The sequence below is a fragment of the Schistocerca cancellata genome, chromosome 1, assembly GCF_023864275.1.
Source record: "Schistocerca cancellata isolate TAMUIC-IGC-003103 chromosome 1, iqSchCanc2.1, whole genome shotgun sequence".
Lineage (NCBI taxonomy): Eukaryota > Metazoa > Arthropoda > Insecta > Orthoptera > Acrididae > Schistocerca > Schistocerca cancellata.
In genome coordinates this window covers 1,092,669,206-1,092,689,591 of record NC_064626.1, presented here as the reverse complement: position 1 = coordinate 1,092,689,591, position 20,386 = coordinate 1,092,669,206, and the positions used below count along the sequence as shown (strand labels likewise).

Genomic DNA, 20,386 nt, shown 5'->3' with positions numbered 1-20,386 from the left:
GTGATAATGCTAACGATTGCACTAGTAATGGTCACAGCAATGGACAGCAGTAAATCTATAGCAAACAGAACTGCAAGAAATCTGAAACACCTTTAGCTGCCTATACTTCCAGTTTTATTTTATTTTGCTGCTGGTTTTGGCATTACATCATCTTCAGGCCCCCTACTGACATGCAGGAAGAATCCCACTTGTTCTACAATCAAAATAGGGGCCTGCCCCACATTCGCTGGTATCTGTACACTTCTTTACAATAATGCGACCCCTTCGATCACTGCTTGCATTGTACTGCTTAACAGAGGTCTGTCTTAAGGTGGGGGCTGGTGCTCCTTCTTGGGAGTGAAGTTTTGCACTATCATCCATACTACCTTAACCTTCGCTAGTAACTTTATTTTCAAACTAGCAGAACTAGCTCAGTTGGAAGACAATAAGGCAGGCAGAACATTTGTCTCTCTGGGAAAACAAAGGAGCCTACTTTCAGTCTGAAAGTATGTACTGGAATGTAAAGATTGTTTTACATATACAATGTCTTTAGGAAAGCATTTCTTCAAGAGTATTTTCTGTCCTGTAGGGACAGTGAAGCAATTTGACAACATTTCCTGGTGGAGCCAGTATGTCTTTCTGCAGGAGTCGTGTAAGCTGCTGTTATCTCAAATTTTTCCACTCAACAATTACATGATTAGCTCAGGTATGTGGAAGACTACACAACTTTCAGATTAAATTCCCATTTCTTTCACTTTTACTGCTTATAACAGTCTCCGAATACTTCCATCATACACTATTCTCTTCAGCTGTTCATGCACATTAGACATCAGAGAGTAATCCCATTAGTTTTGGAATGTTTACAACTTTACTTGGTTTAGTACAGCTATTATGCTTGATCATTTACATTCAACACATTTTACAAGTTACAATGAAAAGTAGCCTGGTACATAAGTAATAGCTGTGCATGAACCTTAATGCGTACCAGCTCCATATAACTATGCAACAAATAAAACACTAAAAATAAGGGAGAAAAATTACACATATCAATTCAAAAGGATTCAATAAAACTTTAAACTGAGAAGGACTTTGGGAGGGGGTGGTCAACCAATTTCACAGTGCTGTGACAGCCAAATAATGGATCCACAAGTAAATGCTGAAGCACACAAAACCCCAGTCATGTGTACACTGCTATTGTTCACAACTGCTGAAAGGGATTTAAAAAATGTTATTTGCAACCTGGAAATCAATGTCTGTATTTGTAAACACAAAGTATGCTCAAAAATTAATTCTACAATGTAAAGAAATTCCTTTTTTCTCATAGAAAAACTTTTGTGCAGTGTTCAAAGTTAGAATCTACAGATATGCTACAAACTTCTCATTCAACTTTATCTTCAGCATGTTACAGTCTTTTTCAAAGGAGAGAGAACTGCACCAAATGGAAGGATCCTGGGTGAAACAGAAGACAGCTTACTATTTTTGTTGACTTAACTAACAAATCCTTGACACTTCCACCTTGTTAAAAACTGTTTGCCAAGAAAGCAAATATTTTGATCACTTAACAGTTTTTCTTTTTTAGTTCCCAGCTAGTGAAATTTCCAATTACACCAGCTACGAGGAAAAATCTGAATATATAGCATTGGGACACTGGGCAGTTTAATGATGGTAAAGTATGCAGCACACTGAGTAACAATTCACACATTGTGCAACCACAAAAATTGAGCAAATTGTGCAAATTTATCAATTTTGATATACTAACATGGCAGGATAGAAATATCCTATATAATTAATATTTTAATAACTTTGTCTTTTTGGGTTGTCAACAGTTTCAAAATGTAAAGTTTCTTCCCCAGTGAATTTCCTAGATTATACTGGAAAGAGTCATTTAGCTTCAATTGGCCAGATCTTTTATCCCAACAATAATCCAAAAGCATTTTCTGACTCTTCAGATGGACAGTTATTTCACAGCACTACTGTACACAATACAGAAATATGAACATGTTCCATTATCATTTAATGTTATCAATTCTTTTCACATGCAGTAATTTACACACATGGGGGATAAGACTGACATGTTATTCCAATATGAATGCAAAAAACCTCAATGTATCTAAAGTATTTGTATACTCACTGTATGTTAGACTGACAGTGAATCTTTACTGCAAATTGAGAAAGTTTCACAATTCAGTGCACAACTGACTGCCACAGAAAATAAATGGGTAAAGCACAAACTCCAGACCTAGTTTCTCATTATGTATGCCTTATAAGCCAAGAACATTATGTTGTGGAATTGTGAGGTTAGATCCAGATTTAACTGCTACAAGCCTCAGAAAAATCTGAATTCGAAAACTTTTGCATGGCATCCATACAGCCTCACATGACAAGCTGAGATGGTAACAGTAAAACGAACAATACAATTGTGAAAAACTATTAAAATGACATCAAATTGCTAAGTATACACTAGCTGTCATGACTTCTTGTCATTAACCAGTCATTCTTGATACTACAATCTTAGTATAGATATATTTTTTCATATATGCTGCATTTTAAGTTTAAATCACACTGGTTGTGTTACTAAACAGTTTGTCACCCAGTCCCAGTTTCAGGGTACCTAATGACTTCCATGAGCAACAAAAATCTGGTTTTCAGGATTTCATACACTGTCCAAATTTAAAATTCTGTAATCTACTTTAAGGTGTAAGATTTTACAAAGATTTTTCACACCAAGTATTAAAGTTAGAAACTGCGTACATGCCTTAACATAGCATTAACGTATCTCACAGTGCAAACTACCTAGACTATATTTATTCAGTATTTCAGATAAAGTACTTTCAGATGGCCAACAAACTTTATGCAATTGCAAACTTTTTCAAAACTTGCCATTGACACACCACAAAAAAGGGAGGAAAGTTTACCAGTTACCTCATTTTCATTGTTCTTGCAGTGAAACTTCAGTATCAGGCACTGCATTTTAATTTAATAGTTCTTTTCTATTCTTTTGTCATGGGAGTGAGCCTTCAAAGAATTAGGGTAGGTGTGATTGCTTAGCTAAATAATTATATGCAACCAATATTAAATAAAGACAAAAGAGGTACAAGTCAAGGGAAGGGCAGCTTAGAACTTTATCCAATGAAATGCTAACCTATTACTTTTGTTCCTACAGATAATAAAAAATGATGTTTGTAAGAAGTCTTACTTTTTCCTAGCCAAGTTCAGTTCATAACATATTTGAGTCAAAGAAGATAAATTGAAAATGTTTAAAACAAACCAGATAACACATGTAAGCCATGTAATGGCTTAACCAAACATAAGACTGGAACTGACATATCTGCATATTTACTTTTTGCTACAGAGAGCATATGCACATCAGATGACACCAAATCAAGAAAAAATTGAAATGAAAAATCAATAGTAACACACTATTCTGGATACAAACAACTTGCCACCAGGGTGTTTCTGCAAGCATTATCTTCCATTTTTACTCCATGTGAACATTAGTTTAAAAAGAAACTGCACTTTGAATTCAAAAATTCATGCACCAGACAATCGCACCATTTTTTTAAAACATTAATAACATACTGTCCCTATCCCTACTAAGAGGGGAATTTCCATGGATTTGCATTACAATGCAGTATCTTACAAAACCCACTTTTTCCACTGCACTAAAACAGTTTACTTGTCTAGCTGCAGTTCAAAATATGTGTGCAAACAATAACACTGAAGCTGAAAATTAATGACCTGAATTCAATTTAAAATAATGTGGGGAAAGTAAAAGTTCACATGCATTCCATTAATACAAAGACCTAAATTATTTGGATCTGACATCACAGCACCAACAGCCCTCATCATGGTTCCACACAATAAGGATAACAGAAGTTTCCAGCAGGATCTTCATTTTTAGACTGAATTAACATGTTAATTACACCATCAGGTGTAAAAGCAATAAAGACAAGACATAGAATAAATAAATTTTATAGTACGTAATGCTACAGAAAATTTCACTTGCAAGTAATATAACTCCTGAAGCTATGTTTGTAAGAAGAAATCCAAAAGCATACTTAAACACGAAAGTACCTCACAGCACAGCAGAACGAAGTTATTTAGCAGCCATAACGATTTTCTCTGCAAACTTTACATATTAAAATTTTTTGCATCACACTTTATATAGACTATATTTCACAACACTTTTTACTATTACTAAAAAGAAGAGATCATAAATCTTTCAGCAAATTTGTCCACTTTCAAATAAACAGCCATAAAATTGAATATTTTAACAAAATGATTACTACACTGCGTAACATTCACAAGACAATATTCCCAACAAATTAATGCAAAATTTGGGGTTCGATGATTTGAAAGCATTATGCAGTTCAGCACAAGGACATGAAAACCACTGTACTGATAATACACAGTACTGCCATAAAGAAACACGGATAACTCAATATTTCTAACAATAGAAGAGCTGGTGACAACAATGAGTAAGATACTGATGCTCTGATTACACCATCTTAGGTAAACTGGAATGTAAAATATTTGATGTGATACATACAAACAGTCAACAAAATATTGAGTACTCTTGCCTGTGCAGTTTACATAACTTTTTTAAATATTTATTTTGGCATTAACCATATGAAGAAATATTTGTTAAAAAAGTTTTTCTGAACAGGTGAAACATTTTTTAGTTACCGTACATCTATAGTAGACTATGGTACAGATATTAAATGAACTAACAGAACACTATGAGCTCAGTTTTTAAACTTTACAAGTTTATTTATTTTCAAATAGTGCAAATGAGTATCATGCAATCACTAAAATTAGCTATAGTTTCAGAAATGCAATTGTAAAAATTGTTTCACAGGATACAGCTTAGTTATGTAAATGGAAGAATGTTCTAAAATTCATCCCCCCCTTTTGCACACTCAATAATACTGTGCATATGTCAAGATGAACTCGCACCACAGTTGTTTACTGTCCACTGTTTATTGTTCCCCATAGAAAAATTAGTACATACATAATGGCAGAATTGCCAACTGTTATATCATAGAGCAATATCCTTTAAATCTTGTGGAAGTTCATTTTTGGGATGCTTATTTTCAAAATGCTGCCTGTATGTCTTCGGATCTGGCATCTGTGCCTGTAACAATGTATGAAAACCTTACTTGAAAACTCAAGAATTTAAACAAGTTCCATGAACACACAAAAATTCAGTACAGTCACCATATTTACTTAAATGTTCTGTTAATATGGTTACAGTAATCCAATCCTCCCAGCCTCAACATTTGTTAAGTTCAAAACCAGAATCCCATCACTTAGTTTTTGTATTTATTAACTACCTGCACAATAGCAACAATAATCTACATTTGAATCATGAGTGCCGTATCTAATTGTACTATCTGTGTTCTACAGCTTCATAAGTATTTTTATTTGTGAAACAGACATACTCACAAAATATAAAAAAATTTGACCACATCTGTGAAAGTTGCAGCAACACAATGGATCTGTAACATAGCCTGAGGTGTGGATTAGGTTGGTGTTTAATGTTTGGAATTGAGTGAGGCCAACAAATGTGCCATCAGAAGTTCGGCAACTGCTACTGAAGATAAAGATTCAAAAGACTTGACTGTAGGAAGATTATAACCTCGATAACACCACTCTTGAAAGATGGTTTGTACAACTGACTACATTACATTTTGAAGTTTCCACACAAATTTCTGCACACAGCTAACCACAGATAAATTTGCCAGTGATGAAGTTTTGATTAGACTCAAAAGAGATTAAACTGTCATCCATACTAGTTTCATCAGGTTCTTAACTGCCTTACATCATATTCCAGTTTTTGATCAGTTAAGATATGAAAGTTTAGCTTCATTTCATCTAAAAACTGCCTGCTGCATTATCATTGCCCTCTTCAAACAGTTGTCAGCACTTTTATAGTTCCCATCATTCCTTGCAGCAGTGTGCAGTCAACATACCTCAATGAAATATGTAACAATTCGTAAGTCATACCAAATAAACATGTCTCAATAGTCCATACTAGGATGTGTTCTAATACTACATTTCATCTATGACTTGCATGTTACAAGCTTCTGCTTGTGTTTTGTGCTGGAATACAAGTTAAATGCAAATTTTCATTTCAGTCTTCCAAGTTAAAAAAGAAAGTTTCTTCAAGAAACAATACTGGACGAGAAAAACAAAGTGTCTTCGTAATATGAAGATAGTATTCATAATTTTGTTCCGGTGCAGAACATCAAAAACCCCACAAACTTCTTAAATCTCATCAGTTTTAGAGTAGATAATCATGTATGAATTTCTAATGCATCTTAAGTCATAGGGAATTCTAACACCAATTCATCATCATAAAAAATTTCAGCACAGTACAATTACCCAGAACAAAAAATACAGAGAACACAATACAGGACTCTACCAAAAATAATATCATCGAAGTCTACGAGCTAAGAACACCCTCTTGTTCACACAAACAAGCCATGTAACAATTATAAAAGACCGACATTATGAAATATGAGATTTAACGGCATTTACCAGATGCCCGAGATATTTTTTGTTTTGGTTTTAGGGCGCAAAACTGCTAAGGTCATTAGCGCCCGGTCCGGGACTTAAGAAACAGTAAAAAACCGAAAATGGAAAGCAGCAGCAATGGGAACGAAAGTCTTAAAATTGGAGAAACTAAAAACAGAAGGAAGGCTTAAAAATCCTCTACAGAAGGGGTTGGTTGTCCCCAAGAAAAGCTTCAAATGACTGACGTCATTTCACTGGCACTAATAAATGCAAGAACGCGATCGGCTGAGCGCGTGTCATCTGCTAAAATCGACGATATATCAGGCAACAGCTGTAGAAAAGAACACGACGACAAACGCTCCGTAGATCGGCGAAGGGAAGCGATTGAATAGCTGGCCGAAGAAGAGAGACTGCAGCCTTGGCTGCTATATCGGCCGCCTCATTCCCACATATACCAACGTGTCCCGGGAGCCAGAGGAATGCCACCGAGACGCCCCCCAGGTGGAGCAAGTGCAGACAGTCCTGAATCCGGTGGACCAGAGGGTGCACAGGGTAAAGGGCTTGGAGACTGAGGGGAGAGCTGAGAGAATCTGAGCAGATAACGTACTGTATCCGCTGATGGCGGCGGATGTAGTGGACAGCCTGGAGAACAGTGTAAAGCTCCTCAGTATAGACCGAACACTGGTCGGGAAGCCGAAAGTGATTTGGGGTGTCGCCAACATTATAGGCACTCCCTACACCTAACGATGTTTTCGAGCCATCGGTGTAAATAAATGTGACTTACTTCATTTGTGCACAGAGCAGCAAATGCCCGACGATAAACAAGTGAAGGGGTACCATCCTTGGGAAATCGACAAAGGTCACTGAGCACGCAGATCCGGGGACGGAGCCAAGGCGGTGCTGTACCCCAAGTTGTCAAGAAGGTTTTAGGAAAGCGGAAGGAAAGAGAATGGAGCAGTTGACGGAAGCGGACTCCAGGTGGTAGTAGGGAGGAGGGGCGGCCTGCGTACCCTACATCAAAGAAGGCGTCGAAAAAGATGTCATGGGCTGGATTAGCAGGCATGGAAGACAGATGGCTAGCATAACAACTCAGAAGGACTGCTCACCGATTGGACAGCGGAAGTTCAGCAGTCTGGCATAAAGGTTTTCCACAGGGCTTGTGTAAAAAGCTCCAGACACTAAACGTAATCCATGGTGGTGGATAGAGTCGAGACGTCGAAGAATAGACGGCCGAGCAGAGGAGTAGACTATGCTTCCATAGTCCAATTTCAAGCGCACTAAGGCACGATAGAGGCGGAGAAGGACCACTCTGTCTGCTCCCCAGGAGGTACCATTCAGGACACGGAGGGTGTTGAGGGATCGCAGACAGCGGGCCGAAAGATAGGAAACGTGGGAGGACCAGCACAGTTTTCTGTCAAACATAAGACCCAAGAATTTAGCGACGTCCGAAAACGGAAGGTTGACAGGTCCTAGATGTAAGGAGGCTGGAAGAAACTCCTTACGTCACCAAAAATTAACACAAACGGTCTTACTGGGAGAAAAACGGAAGCCGGTTTCGACACTCCGAGACTGGAGGCGATCGAGATGTCCTTGAAGACGTTGTTCAAGAAGGCTGGTCCGTTGAGAGCTGTAGTAGATCGCAAAATCGTCCACAAAGAGGGAGCCCAAGACATCAGGAAGGAGACAATCCATAACTGGATTTATGGCAATGGCAAACAGTACAACACTCAGCACGGAGCCCTGGGGTACCCCGTTTTCTTGGGAGAAAGTATGGGAGAGAGTAGTGATCACGCGCACTCTAAACGTGCGCTCTGCCATAAATTCGCGAAGAAAAAGGGGCAGCCGACCTCGAAAGCCCCAAGAGAATAGTGTGCGGAGGATGCCTGTCCTCCAACAGGTATCGTATGCTCTCTCCAGATCAAAAAATATTGCTACTGTTTGGCATTTCCGAAGAAAATTGTTCATGATGTAAGTGGAGAGATCAACAAGATGGTCAACTGCAGAACGATGCTTTCGGAATCTGCATTGGGCAGGTGTTAAAAGACTACGGGATTCCAGCCACCAAGCTAAACGGTAATTCACCATACACTCCAAAACCTTACAGACACTACTCTTGAGAGAAATGGGGCGATAGCTAGAGGGGAGATGTTTGTCCTTTCCAGGTTTCGGAACAGGAACGACGATAGCTTCCCGCCATTGTCTGGGAAAAGCGCTGTCGGTCCAAATTCGATTATAAAGGCGAAGGAGGTAATGCAGACTATGTGGTGATAAATGCAGCAACATTTGGACGTGGATACCATCCGGTCCTTGGGTGGAGGAGCGAGAAGAAGGGAGTGCATGTTGGAGTTCCTGTATGGAGAAAACAGTATTGTAGCTTTTGCGATTTTGAGAGGAGAAAGCAAGATGTTGCACTTCCGCTGCACTTTTCTTCGGGAGAAAGTCTGGCGGGTAATTTGAAGAGCTCGAAATCTCAGCAAAGTGCTGACCCAATGAGTTAGAAATTGCAACGGGGTCCACTAATGTATAATGCGCGACAGTGAGCCCAGAGACCGGGGAGAAACTAGGCGCACCTGAGAACTGTCGAAGCCGACTCCAAACTTCCGAGGAGGGAGTGAAGGTGTTAAATGAGCTAATAAAGAATTTCCAGCTCGCTTTCTTGCTATCGCGGATGACAACGGCATCGCGCACGGAACTGCTTATAGCGGATACAGTTGGCCAAAGTAGGATGGTGGCAGAAAACGCATAGAGCACGTCGCCGCTCACGTATTGCGTCACGGCATGCCTCGTTCCACCAAGGAACGGGGAGGGGGGGGGGGGGGGCGGGGCAATTCGGAGGTGCGTGGTATTGAACGTTCCGCAGCTGTAAGAATAACGTCTGTAATATGAGTGACGTCATCGTCGACGATAGGAAAGTGACGGTCATCGAAAGTCGCTAGAGACGAAAAAAGTGTCCAATCGGCTTGGGCAAACTTCCAGCGTCGCGGGCGCATATATGGCAGTTGAGGCTGCAGTCTAAGGACACATGGAAAGTGGTCACTCAAGTGTGTATCATCAAGGGCGAACCATTCGAAGCGCCGAGCTAGGGGAACAGTACCGACCGCAAGGTCCAAATGAGAGAAATTTGTCGTGGAGGCAGACAAAAATGTAGGGACCCCAGTGTTGAGACAAACTAGATCCGCTTGGTGGAAGACGTCTAGCAATAGTGAGCCACCTGGACAAGGATGTAGAGATCCCCAAAGCGGGTGGTGGGCATTTAAGTCCCCAACCAGCAAATAGGGGGGTGGAAGCTGACCAAGAAGATGAAGGAGATCAGCTTGTGCCATTTGTGTGGACGATGGAATGTATACAGTACAAAGAGAGAACGTGTATCCAGAAAGGGAAAGACAGACGGCGACAGCTTGGAAGTGTTTAAGTGGATTGGGTGATAATGGAGAGTATCATGGAGAAGAACCACGAGTCCTCCATGGGCTGGAGTGCCTTCAACAGAGGGGAGATCAAATCGGACGGACTGAAAATGGGGGGAAAACAAAGCGGTCATGGGGACGCAGCTTTGTTTCCTGAAGACAGAAGATGACCGGCAAGTAGGATCGTAAGAGGATCGACAATTCATCCCGATTGGCTCGAATGCCGCGGATATTCCAATGGATAATGGACATAGGGTGGACAGAAAATGAAGAATGTGACCAAGGTTACCCTCAACCCAAGGACTGCTCAGAGCTTGCGACCGACAGCGTGGAACGGCGTTCAGCCGAAGGCAGAAGATGCTGATCCATAGGTTGTTCAGGAGCAGCTCCTGCCACCAGCGATTGGCCGGTTGATCGGCCGCCAGCAGTGCATCTCGGCGACACAGAAGACGGCCGAGGGCGGCTACCGCCAGGTGGTGCTGTAGATTAGACACGCCGTGGCGGAGGAGAGGAACTGGGTTTCTTATTAGCTTTCTTGGAAACAGGATGTTTAGATGAAGGAGAAACCGATGGTTGTGAAGTTGGGGTATGTAAAAATCTTCAAGGGTAGGCTCTTTTTTGGAAGTCCGGGTGTCTGACTTTTGGGCTTGAGATTTAGCAGAACCCGATGAAGGGTGAGCCATAGAGTGGGCAGGCGAAAATGGTGAGGTTGAACGGGCGATCTTTGCGCTGGCCGATCTGACGATCGTGGCACTAAAGGTGAGGTCACAAGTCTGCGTGGCCACCTCCTTTGTTGGCCAAGGAGAAGCAAGGACAGTGCTGTATTTTCCTGTCTGAGGCACGGTGGGTTGTAGACTGGCGAATAATTTTCGAGCAGCAAAGGTCGACACCTTTTCCTTCACTCTGATTTCCTGGATGAGCTTCTCGTCCTTAAAAACGGGGCAATCTCGAGAGGAAGCAGCGTGGTCACCCATACAGTTGATGCAGCGAGGGGATGGAGGTGGACAAGCACCCTCATGGGCATCCTTGCCACACGTAACACATTTGGCTGGATTGGAACAGGACTGGCTGGTGTGATTGAACTGCTGACACAGATAGCAACGCATAGGGTTTGGGACGTAAGGGCGGACGGAAATTATCTCTTAGCCTGCTTTGATTTTCGACGGGAGTTGAACTTTGTCAAACGTCAAGAAGACAGTGCGGGTTGGAATGATGTTTGTGTCAACCCTTTTCATAACTATGAACAGCCGTTACGCCCTGGTCAGACAGGTAGTGCTGAATTTCTTCATCAGACAATCCATCGAGGGAGCGTGTATATACCACTCCACGCAAGGAATTTAAAGTGCGGTGCACTTCAACCCGGACAGGGAAGGTATGGAGCAGTGAAGTACGCAGCAATTTTTGTGCCTGGAGGGCACTGACTGTTTCTAACAACAAGGTGCCATTCCATAATCTGGAACAAGACTTTACAGGACCTGCAATTGCGTCAACACCTTTCTGAATCATGAAAGGGTTGACTGTGGAGAAGTCGTGACCTTCGTCAGACCGAGAAACAAGGAACTGTGGCAACGAAGGAAGTACTGTCTGTGGCTGAGACTCCGTGAACTTACGCTTGTGAGCAGACATAATGGAAGATGAGGAAACCATTGCAGAAGAATCCCCAATGATTACCAGCGTCTCCGATGGCGCGCTCCTCCCTTGTGGGGGCCCTCTCTGAGGGCACTCCCGCCTTAGGTGATTGTTCACACCTCAGGTCACACTCCCGACAAACTGACGGAGGGACCAATTGGCACTTTCAGAAGGTATCAGCTCGGGTAATCACCCCTCCCTGGGCCTGGCCGTTACCAGGGGGTACATATGTGTCCTACCTGTCTACCCGGGGCGGGGAATTACGCGTTACCCTGTCACCGGCTACGCACAAAAATGCGTGGGTCGGCCTTCAGACACGCACAGGGAGGAAGAAAGAGAAAGGGAAAGGAAAGAAGAGAGGTCTCAAACGCCACAGCGGAGAAAAGGGTAAGGAGAAGAGGTAAGGAAAAGAGAAGGACAAAAGGAAGGAAGAAGACATACAAGCAAAGAAGGCGAAGAATGCGTTACATTTAGGAGCGTCCGTCTCCGGACGTAGGCACAAACCATACTCCCAGATGGGGAGAAAGGGAAGGAAAGAGCCAGAGGTGAGGGGCGGAGGGGCGAAGATGGGGGATGGGGAAGGATGCGGAAAGGGAAGGTATGCAGCCCGGAAAGGAAGGAAGGCCACATTAGCTCGGGGTCCCATGCTCGCTACGCACGTATCCACAAAAGAGTTGTGGAGCCCCTGGGGGTATGCCTGAGTTTGTGTCAAGCTCTGGTGCCTTTACCAATCTTCACATTGGTGTCTAGTTTCCTATATCAGTAACAGAGAAACTTCTTTCCGGCTTCACTAACATACACAATCTCTTACTAATTGATTTAAGACTGTTGCCCTCTTCTAAAAAATATAACTTTCCTTAAAGCATTTAACTCAATGACTGATCAACAAACAGGACTATGCAACCAGTAACGAAGTGTTTTAAAAGTTTTGCTACTTCGCAAGCCACTTAAGTGGATGCACTTGAGCAACGGCTAAATCCTAGGATCTATCAGAATCAACACCAGAATCTACATATTTTTAGAGGCATAGCAACCAAATTAATACACACAATTTTTGTTAGCAAAGAAGATACCTCTTTAATTACCAACTCCCAATAGCTGGCTATTCGAGTCTGGTGTGACCTTGGTTGCCTGTCATGAACTATAGAGGTTGCATGGCAGTAGCCACTGTGGTTGTGGAGATGTGAGAAGATAATCATATCATGGTCAGAAGGACATCATCTTTAATATATTTTCAAGGGGGGAAAATCACAATGTTCTTTAAATTGTGTGTGAGCTTGTACAAATATTCTAGAACAACTTGGAAACAACATATATTACATTGATCCACACTGGTAAAATCTTTTAAATTGACAAGTTGTGCAAGGTTATAAAGACATTAACAAATCAAAGAATTTTACCTACTTGTAGAGAGAAACAATGCAAGCAAAGGCATGAGTGAACAATTTTAACAACAACAAAAATTATGTTCAACAAACAAATCGATACATACAGAATATGACATCAGGGGAATAATAAATATTTAAATCCAGTGAGACAATTATCAAGACAAAATCAAACTGTCCAGTAGAATTCTCAAATTCACTCCATGTTCCTGCTTTGCCCTCACAAAGCAGCTTCTAATCATTATACAAGCAGACTTATTAACGGCGGGGGGGGGGGGGGGGGGGGGGGGGGGGTCATGCCAGCTGTCATACCACATATTCAACTCGTTTCAACCAACTTACTAACTAGTTTTGAAAAGCTACAATTCCCAGTAATATTAGTACATTGTGTGAGTCAAAGCACAGGAGTACATATCTCAATGTTGCAGAGTGAACTTAAAATAGTCAGGCTTCTCCTATTGAGAACTACACATAGAATGTCTGCTGTACAACCACAAAACTTGTACCCAAAAGAAAACACCAAATGCAGTTAATAAGGATATACAAGGTGTCCCAAAAGGTACATAACAGCATCAAAGTTTTAACTAAGAGACAAAAAGCTCACTGTCTGATGCACCAATTCACCTTTTAATTTAAGTTATTGAATAAATGTTATGGCATTCCAGGCTACAAGAGCAACATAACTGAAGTATTTTCATTGTTGCTGCAAGATGTTAGGAGTACTACGAGTGAATCAAGAATGGAGTCTCCACAGGAAAAGGCATAGTGTGTGGCTTTGTTTATTGAAACCAAACCAGAACCCATGTTCAGAGAATTTTCAGAATGCAGTATGAAAAACCATCCTCTCAGCCACCCATAAGAAAATGGCACAGGACATTCATGGAAACAGGTAGTGTCAATCTGGAGCATCTCAGCCAGGTCAAGGACAGGGTTGCTACAAGTTTCCCAAGTGAAATTCCCTGATTTCCAGGAAAGTTTTAGCATTTCCCCCTAAATTCCGAGATCCAAGGGTAATTGAAAACTTAAGTTGACAAAACTTTAAGGACTTCTGTATTTCTCCCCTGTATAACACATTTGGTGACAAAAATACACCTTTCCTTGGAGTCTTAAGACAGATTTAAAATATCTTCACTGATTTAAGAAATAATCTCAGAAAAAAGTAGACCTCTTGAAAGATGTGTATGAGGCTTGTTTAAGTAAGCCCTATTTTGAAATTAAAAAATACGTGCTAAGATCTCAATTTTATTTTTACATGAAAGCCTGTACCTTAATCTACTTTTCTACATAATGCCTGTCAATATTGAGGCACTTGTCTTAACGTTGTACCAGTTTATGAAAACCTTCCTCATAGAAGTCTGCCGCCTGAGTTGTTAATCACTGCATCACCACTGTTTTGACTTCGTCATCGTGTTGAAGATGCTGACCGCCCTGGTGTTTCTTGAAGTGGAGGAACAGATGGTAGTCACTGGGAGCAAGATCAGGGCTTTACAGAGGATGATCTAGAGTTTCAGATTGGAAAGATGTGATGAGATCTTTCGTCTGATTCGCCACATGCGGACGGGCATTGTCTTGCAGCAAAATGATACCCTTGATCAACTTCCATGGACTGTTGCTTTGATTCTGGTGTGACGTAGGCCACCCATGTTTCATTGCCCATAACAATTTGGATTAATGAATAATCACCGTCATTGCGGTACCGCTCAAGGAAAGTCAATGCACTGTCTGAACATTTGGTTTTGTGCACATCCATCAACATTTTCGGTACCCAATGTGTGCACAATTTTCGGTAATTTAAGTGCACAGTCACAATGCCATACAAAACACTATGAGAAACATTATGAGAGTCCCACAAGGAGGAAATCGTAAAGAGTCTTTTCTCTCACCTCATTGTCCACTTCCTGCACCAAACTTTCACTAATGACCGAAGGACGCCCACTCCATTGTTCATCCTGCACATTTGTGCGGCAATCTTTAAATGCTCTCACCCACTTTCTTACCATTCCATCACTCAATGTTTTCTCTGTAAATTGCTCAAATCTCACAATGAATATCTATCGCTTTTAGGCCTTTAGCACTAAGAAATCTTCTAACAGCGCGTACTTCACAGTCGGCGGGACTCACGATTATCGGAGGCATCTTAAACACTCAGCACACAATGCAAACAAGGAATAATCAGACTGTAATGGCGTCCGTGTGTAGATTAAGGTACAGGCTTTCATGTAAAAATAAAATTGAGATATCTTAGCACGTCTTTTTTTAATTTCAAAACAGCACTTGCTTAAAAAACAAACCTCATAAGGCAGGAGGAATTGTGTAAACCAACGCTACGAGTTACCACCAACAAAATGTTTGTTCTACTACGTTTCTTATTGTCAGCTATTAGTCACTGTTGTGTCTTATTTTACAGGTATTGTATGATTTTTCTCTTGTGTATTTCTCAAGTACATAGCGTACAAACTGCCAGCGACTGCCACAATTTTCTTATCCATAATTTCTTATATATAAATTATTTTTGAACTGCCGAAAGGTACTAGAATAAATGTCTAGAAAATGTCGCACTGTACGTGCAGTGAGACAGTAGCAATTCATGAAATCCATTGGACCTGGCCTTTCGTCCCCAAGGAGCACCGCAGTCCTGGGTCATTGGATAAACCCTGAAAATTCAACAAATTATCTCACACACAAACAGATCCAGCATGCAGGCAGATTGATGAGATTAGATGCTATGGGCAGGCCCAATCTGTTAGAGATGCCCACAGATATGGGCTGCAGTTTTGATCCATCATGAAAGTCCACTCATGTGACTGGCTATTCATGTGTCACAGACACCATGCTGATGAAATTAGACCACAGTGATCAATCCATGCAACAGATAACTTGTGCAGACAATCAATACCAATGAGGATAGGTAGCAACTCACCGTAAAGATGATTGCTGAGCCACAGACAGGTAGAACAATCACACCCTCAACTAACATTTTGGCTGTCGCCTTTGTCACCAAAGGACAGCATACACACATTCACACAATCACTCAGACAACCCTCGCACACATTACCACCATCTCAGGCTGCTGCGTCAACAATCTCTGAGAATCACATTCGAAAAAACTACTTCACACGCCTTCCTGCCTCTCGTCGGTAGCAGCTAGGCTAGTGGCAAGAAGTGTTGGCAGCACTGACTGCAGTTTGAGGGGAATGATAGGAAGGGGAGAGGCAGCACGAGTGAGGAGTAGCATAACAGTGCACATACTAAGCTGTGTGCAGCCAGTGACAATGCATGACATTGCAGTAAACAAACCATTTCATCTACCGAGACAAAAAACAAGATTTTTTAAGTGTTTTATTTGAAATTCCTTGATATTTCTCTATTTCCATAACTTGTGGCAACTGTGAAGGAGAAGTGATGAAGAGACAGAAAATTAGACACGTTTTCCAGCATTTACAGCTTACGTCTGTTCATAAGGCACCAAAATAACTGAATCCCTCTAACAACAGTGCACCAACCAGATACTCCAAGCATTTCATTTGTTTCTGACTTTTCAAATAAATGAAGCCACTCAATGTACCTTTTCCTGTGCAGACTATTTATTTATGGTGCTATAGCCACAGTACAACAAAGAAAAGCCCTTATTGCAGTTATATTGCTCGTCACTTGTAAAGGTGAAACATTTAGTCATATTACATTAAAAAACTGAGGTGGTGCATCAGAAAACTGCTTTTTCCTCATAACTTTTAGTCAAGTTATACAATACTGAAATTTTAACATACATTTTGGGACACCCTGTATCTTGAGCTTCAAGTTAGGTGTTGCACAAATAAGTTTATTAGTTACACAGTTTTACAGTTCAGAAAACAAATGAGAGAAGTGACCAGGCAAAATGGGTCCTTCTCAGATAGTTAATATTCATTAATAAAGTGATTATTTTCATTTTAGAGACTACAGAAATCCTTATATCAATAACAACCTTTGTCACAAGGACACCCAATTGAAGTTTGAACTACTTCGTGTCTCGTTTCTGATATGTACATTTTTAAGTTTTGTGTAAATGTAATTTTTAGTTTGAAGCAATGAAGAACTGTGTCCCATTCAATATATTTGAGTTTTATCTACCTAAAAGTTTGTTATCCGAAGAGGGGAATCCACAGTTCACCTATTGACCTATATGTAGCTCAGTTTAAAGGTAACAGATGATCAGCAAAAAAGATACATTGGTAAAAAGAAATGGTATCAGGTTGAATAAATGAAGGTATGGCAATGTAACAAAGGGGTATTAACGTTTATGACTATTATGGGAATAAACTATTATGGTTTAATGCAAAGTATAGTGTCAGGCACAGCAGGGGTAAAACTGGCAACTTCACACGAAGCTTGGTACGCACTCCAATACATTTCGAGAGCAGCCACAATAACTACTTCTAATATTTCACCCATGTACTTTTTGCCTCCCCATGAACCATGGACCTTGCCGTTGGTGGGGAGACTTGCGTGCCTCAGCGATACAGATGGCCGTACCGTAGGTGCAACCACAACGGAGGGGTATCTGTTGAGAGGCCAGACAAACATGTGGTTCCTGAAGAGGGGCAGCAGCCTTTTCAGTAGTTGCAAGGGCCTTGCTGTGCTGGTACTGCGAACGGCTGAAAGCAAGGGGAAACTACAGCCGTAATTTTTCCCAAGGACATGCAGCTCTACTGTATGATTAAATGATGATTGCGTCCTCTTGGGTAAAATATTCCGGAGGTAAAATAGTCCCCCATTCGGATCTCCGGGCGGGGACTACTCAAGAGGAAGTCGTTATCAGGAGAAAGAAAACTGGCGTTCTACGGATCACAGCGTGGAATGTCAGATCCCTTAATCGGGCAGGTAGGTTAGAAAATTTAAAAAGGGAAATGGATAGGTTAAAGATAGATATAGTGGGAATTAGTGAAGTTCGGTGGCAGGAGGAACAAGACTTTTGGTCAGGTGATTACAGGGTTATAAATACAAAATCAAATAGGGGTAATGCAGGAGTAGGTTTAATAATGAATAAAAAAATAGGAGTGCGGGTTAGCTACTACAAACAGCATAGTGAACGCATTATTGTGGCCAAGATAGACACAAAGCCCATGCCTACTACAGTAGTACAAGTTTATATGCCAACTGCCTCTGCAGATGATGAAGAAATAGATGAAGTGTATGACGAGATAAAAGAAATTATTCAGGTAGTGAAGGGAGACGAAAATTTAATAGTTATGGGTGACTGGAATTCGTCAGTAGGAAAAGGGAGAGAAGGAAACATAGTAGGTGAATATGGATTGGGGGGGAAGGAATGAAAGAGGAAGCCGCCTTGTAGAATTTTGCACAGAGCATAACTTAATCATAGCCAACACTTGGTTCAAGAATCATAAAAGAAGGTTGTATACCTGGAAGAATCCTGGAGATACTAAAAGGTATCAGATAGCTTATATAATGGTAAGACAGAGATTTAGGAACCAGGTTTTAAATTGTAAGACATTTCCTGGGGCAGATGTGGATTCTGACCACAATCTATTGGTTATGAACTGCAGATCGAAACTGAAGAAACTGCAAAAAGGTGGGAATTTAAGGAGATGGGACCTGGATAAACTGAAAGAACCAGAGGTTGTAGAGAGTTTCAGGGAGAGCATAAGGGAACAATTGACAGGATTGGGGGAAAGAAATAGAGTAGAAGAAGAATGGGTAGCTCTGAGGGATGAAGTAGTGAAGGCAGCAGAGGATCAAGTAGGTAAAAAGACGAGGGCTAATAGAAATCCTTGGGTAACAGAAGAAATATTGAATTTAATTGATGAAAGGAGAAAATATAAAAATGCAGTAAATGAAGCAGGCAAAGAGGAATACAAACGTCTCAAAAATGATATCGACAGGAAGTGCAAAATGGCTAAGCAGGGATGGCTAGAGGACAAATGTAAGGATGTAGAGGCTTGTCTCACTAGGGGTAAGATAGATACTGCCTACAGGAAAATTAAAGAGACCTTTGGAGAAAAGAGAACCACTTGTATGAATATCAAGAGCTCAGATGGCAACCCAGTTCTAAGCAAAGAAGGGAAGGCAGAAAGGTGGAAGGAGTATATAGAGGGTTTATACAAGGGCGATGTACTTGAGGACAATATTATGGAAATGGAAGAGGATGTAGATGAAGACGAAATGGGAGATAAGATACTGCGTGAAGAGTTTGACAGAGCACTGAAAGACCTGAGTCGAAACAAGGCCCCGGGAGTAGACAACATTCCATTTGAACTACTGATGGGCTCGGGAGAGCCAGTCATGACAAAACTCTACCATCTGGTGAGCACGATGTATGAGACAGGCGAAATAACCTCAGACTTCAAGAAGAATATAATAATTCCAATCCCAAAGAAAGCAGGTGTTGACAGATGTGAAAATTACCGAACTATCAGTTTAATAAGTCACAGCTGCAAAATACTAACGCGAATTCTTTACAGACGAATGGAAAAACTGGTAGAAGCCGACCTCGGGGAAGATCAGTTTGGATTCCGTAGAAATGTTTGAAGACGTGAGGCAATACTGACCTTACGACTTATCTTAGAAGAAAGATTAAGAAAAGGCAAACCTACGTTTCTAGCATTTGTAGACTTAGAGAAAGCTTTTGACAATGTTAACTGGAATACTCTCTTTCAAATTCTAAAGGTGGCAGGGGGTAAAATACAGGGAGCGAAAGGCTATTTACAGTTTGTACAGAAACCAGATGGCAGTTTTAAGAGTCGAGGGACATGAAAGGGAAACAGTGGTTGGGAAGACGCTTGTCTCACTAGGGGTAAGATAGATACTGCCTACAGGAAAATTAAAGAGACCTTTGGAGAAAAGAGAACCACTTGTATGACAGGGTTGTAGCCTAGCCCCGATGTTATTCAATCTGTATATTGAGCAACCAGTAAAGGAAACAAAAGAAAAATTCGGAGTAGGTATTAAAATTCATGGAGAAGAAGTAAAAACTTTGAGGTTCGCCGATGACATTGTAATTCTGTCAGAGACAGCAAAGGACTTGCAAGAGCAGTTGAACGGAATGGACAGTGTCTTGAAAGGAGGATATAAGATGAACATCAACAAAAGCAAAACGAGGATAATGGAATGTAGTCAAATTAAGTCGGGTGATGCTGAGGGAATTAGATTAGGAAATGAGACACTTAAAGTAGTAAAGGAGTTTTGCTATTTAGGGAGTAAAATAACCGATGATGGTCGAAGTAGAGAGGATATAAAATGTAGACTGGCAATGGCAAGGAAAGCGTTTCTCAAGAAGAGGAATTTGTTAACATCGAGTATAGATTTAAGTGTCAGGAAGTCGTTTCTGAAAGTATTTGTATGGAGTGTAGCCATGTATGGAAGTGAAACATGGACGACAACTAGTTTGGACAAGAAGAGAATAGAAGCTTTCGAAATGTGGTGCTACAGAAGAATGCTGAAGATAAGGTGGGTAGATCACGTAACTAATGAGGAGGT

General features: G+C 41.1%; 1 protein-coding gene across 1 annotated transcript in view; it reads right to left on the bottom strand.

Moving 5' to 3' along the window:
- Positions 1-3,935: 3,935 nt before the first annotated feature.
- LOC126091471 (zinc finger protein 706-like) overlaps positions 3,936-20,386 on the bottom strand; it is a 23,557-nt gene continuing 7,106 nt past the window's right edge. The window contains exon 3 of the mRNA XM_049907064.1: positions 3,936-5,113. Coding sequence (XP_049763021.1) covers positions 5,018-5,113 — 96 coding nt within the window. The 3' untranslated portion in view covers positions 3,936-5,017. The remainder of the gene's footprint in view (positions 5,114-20,386) is intronic.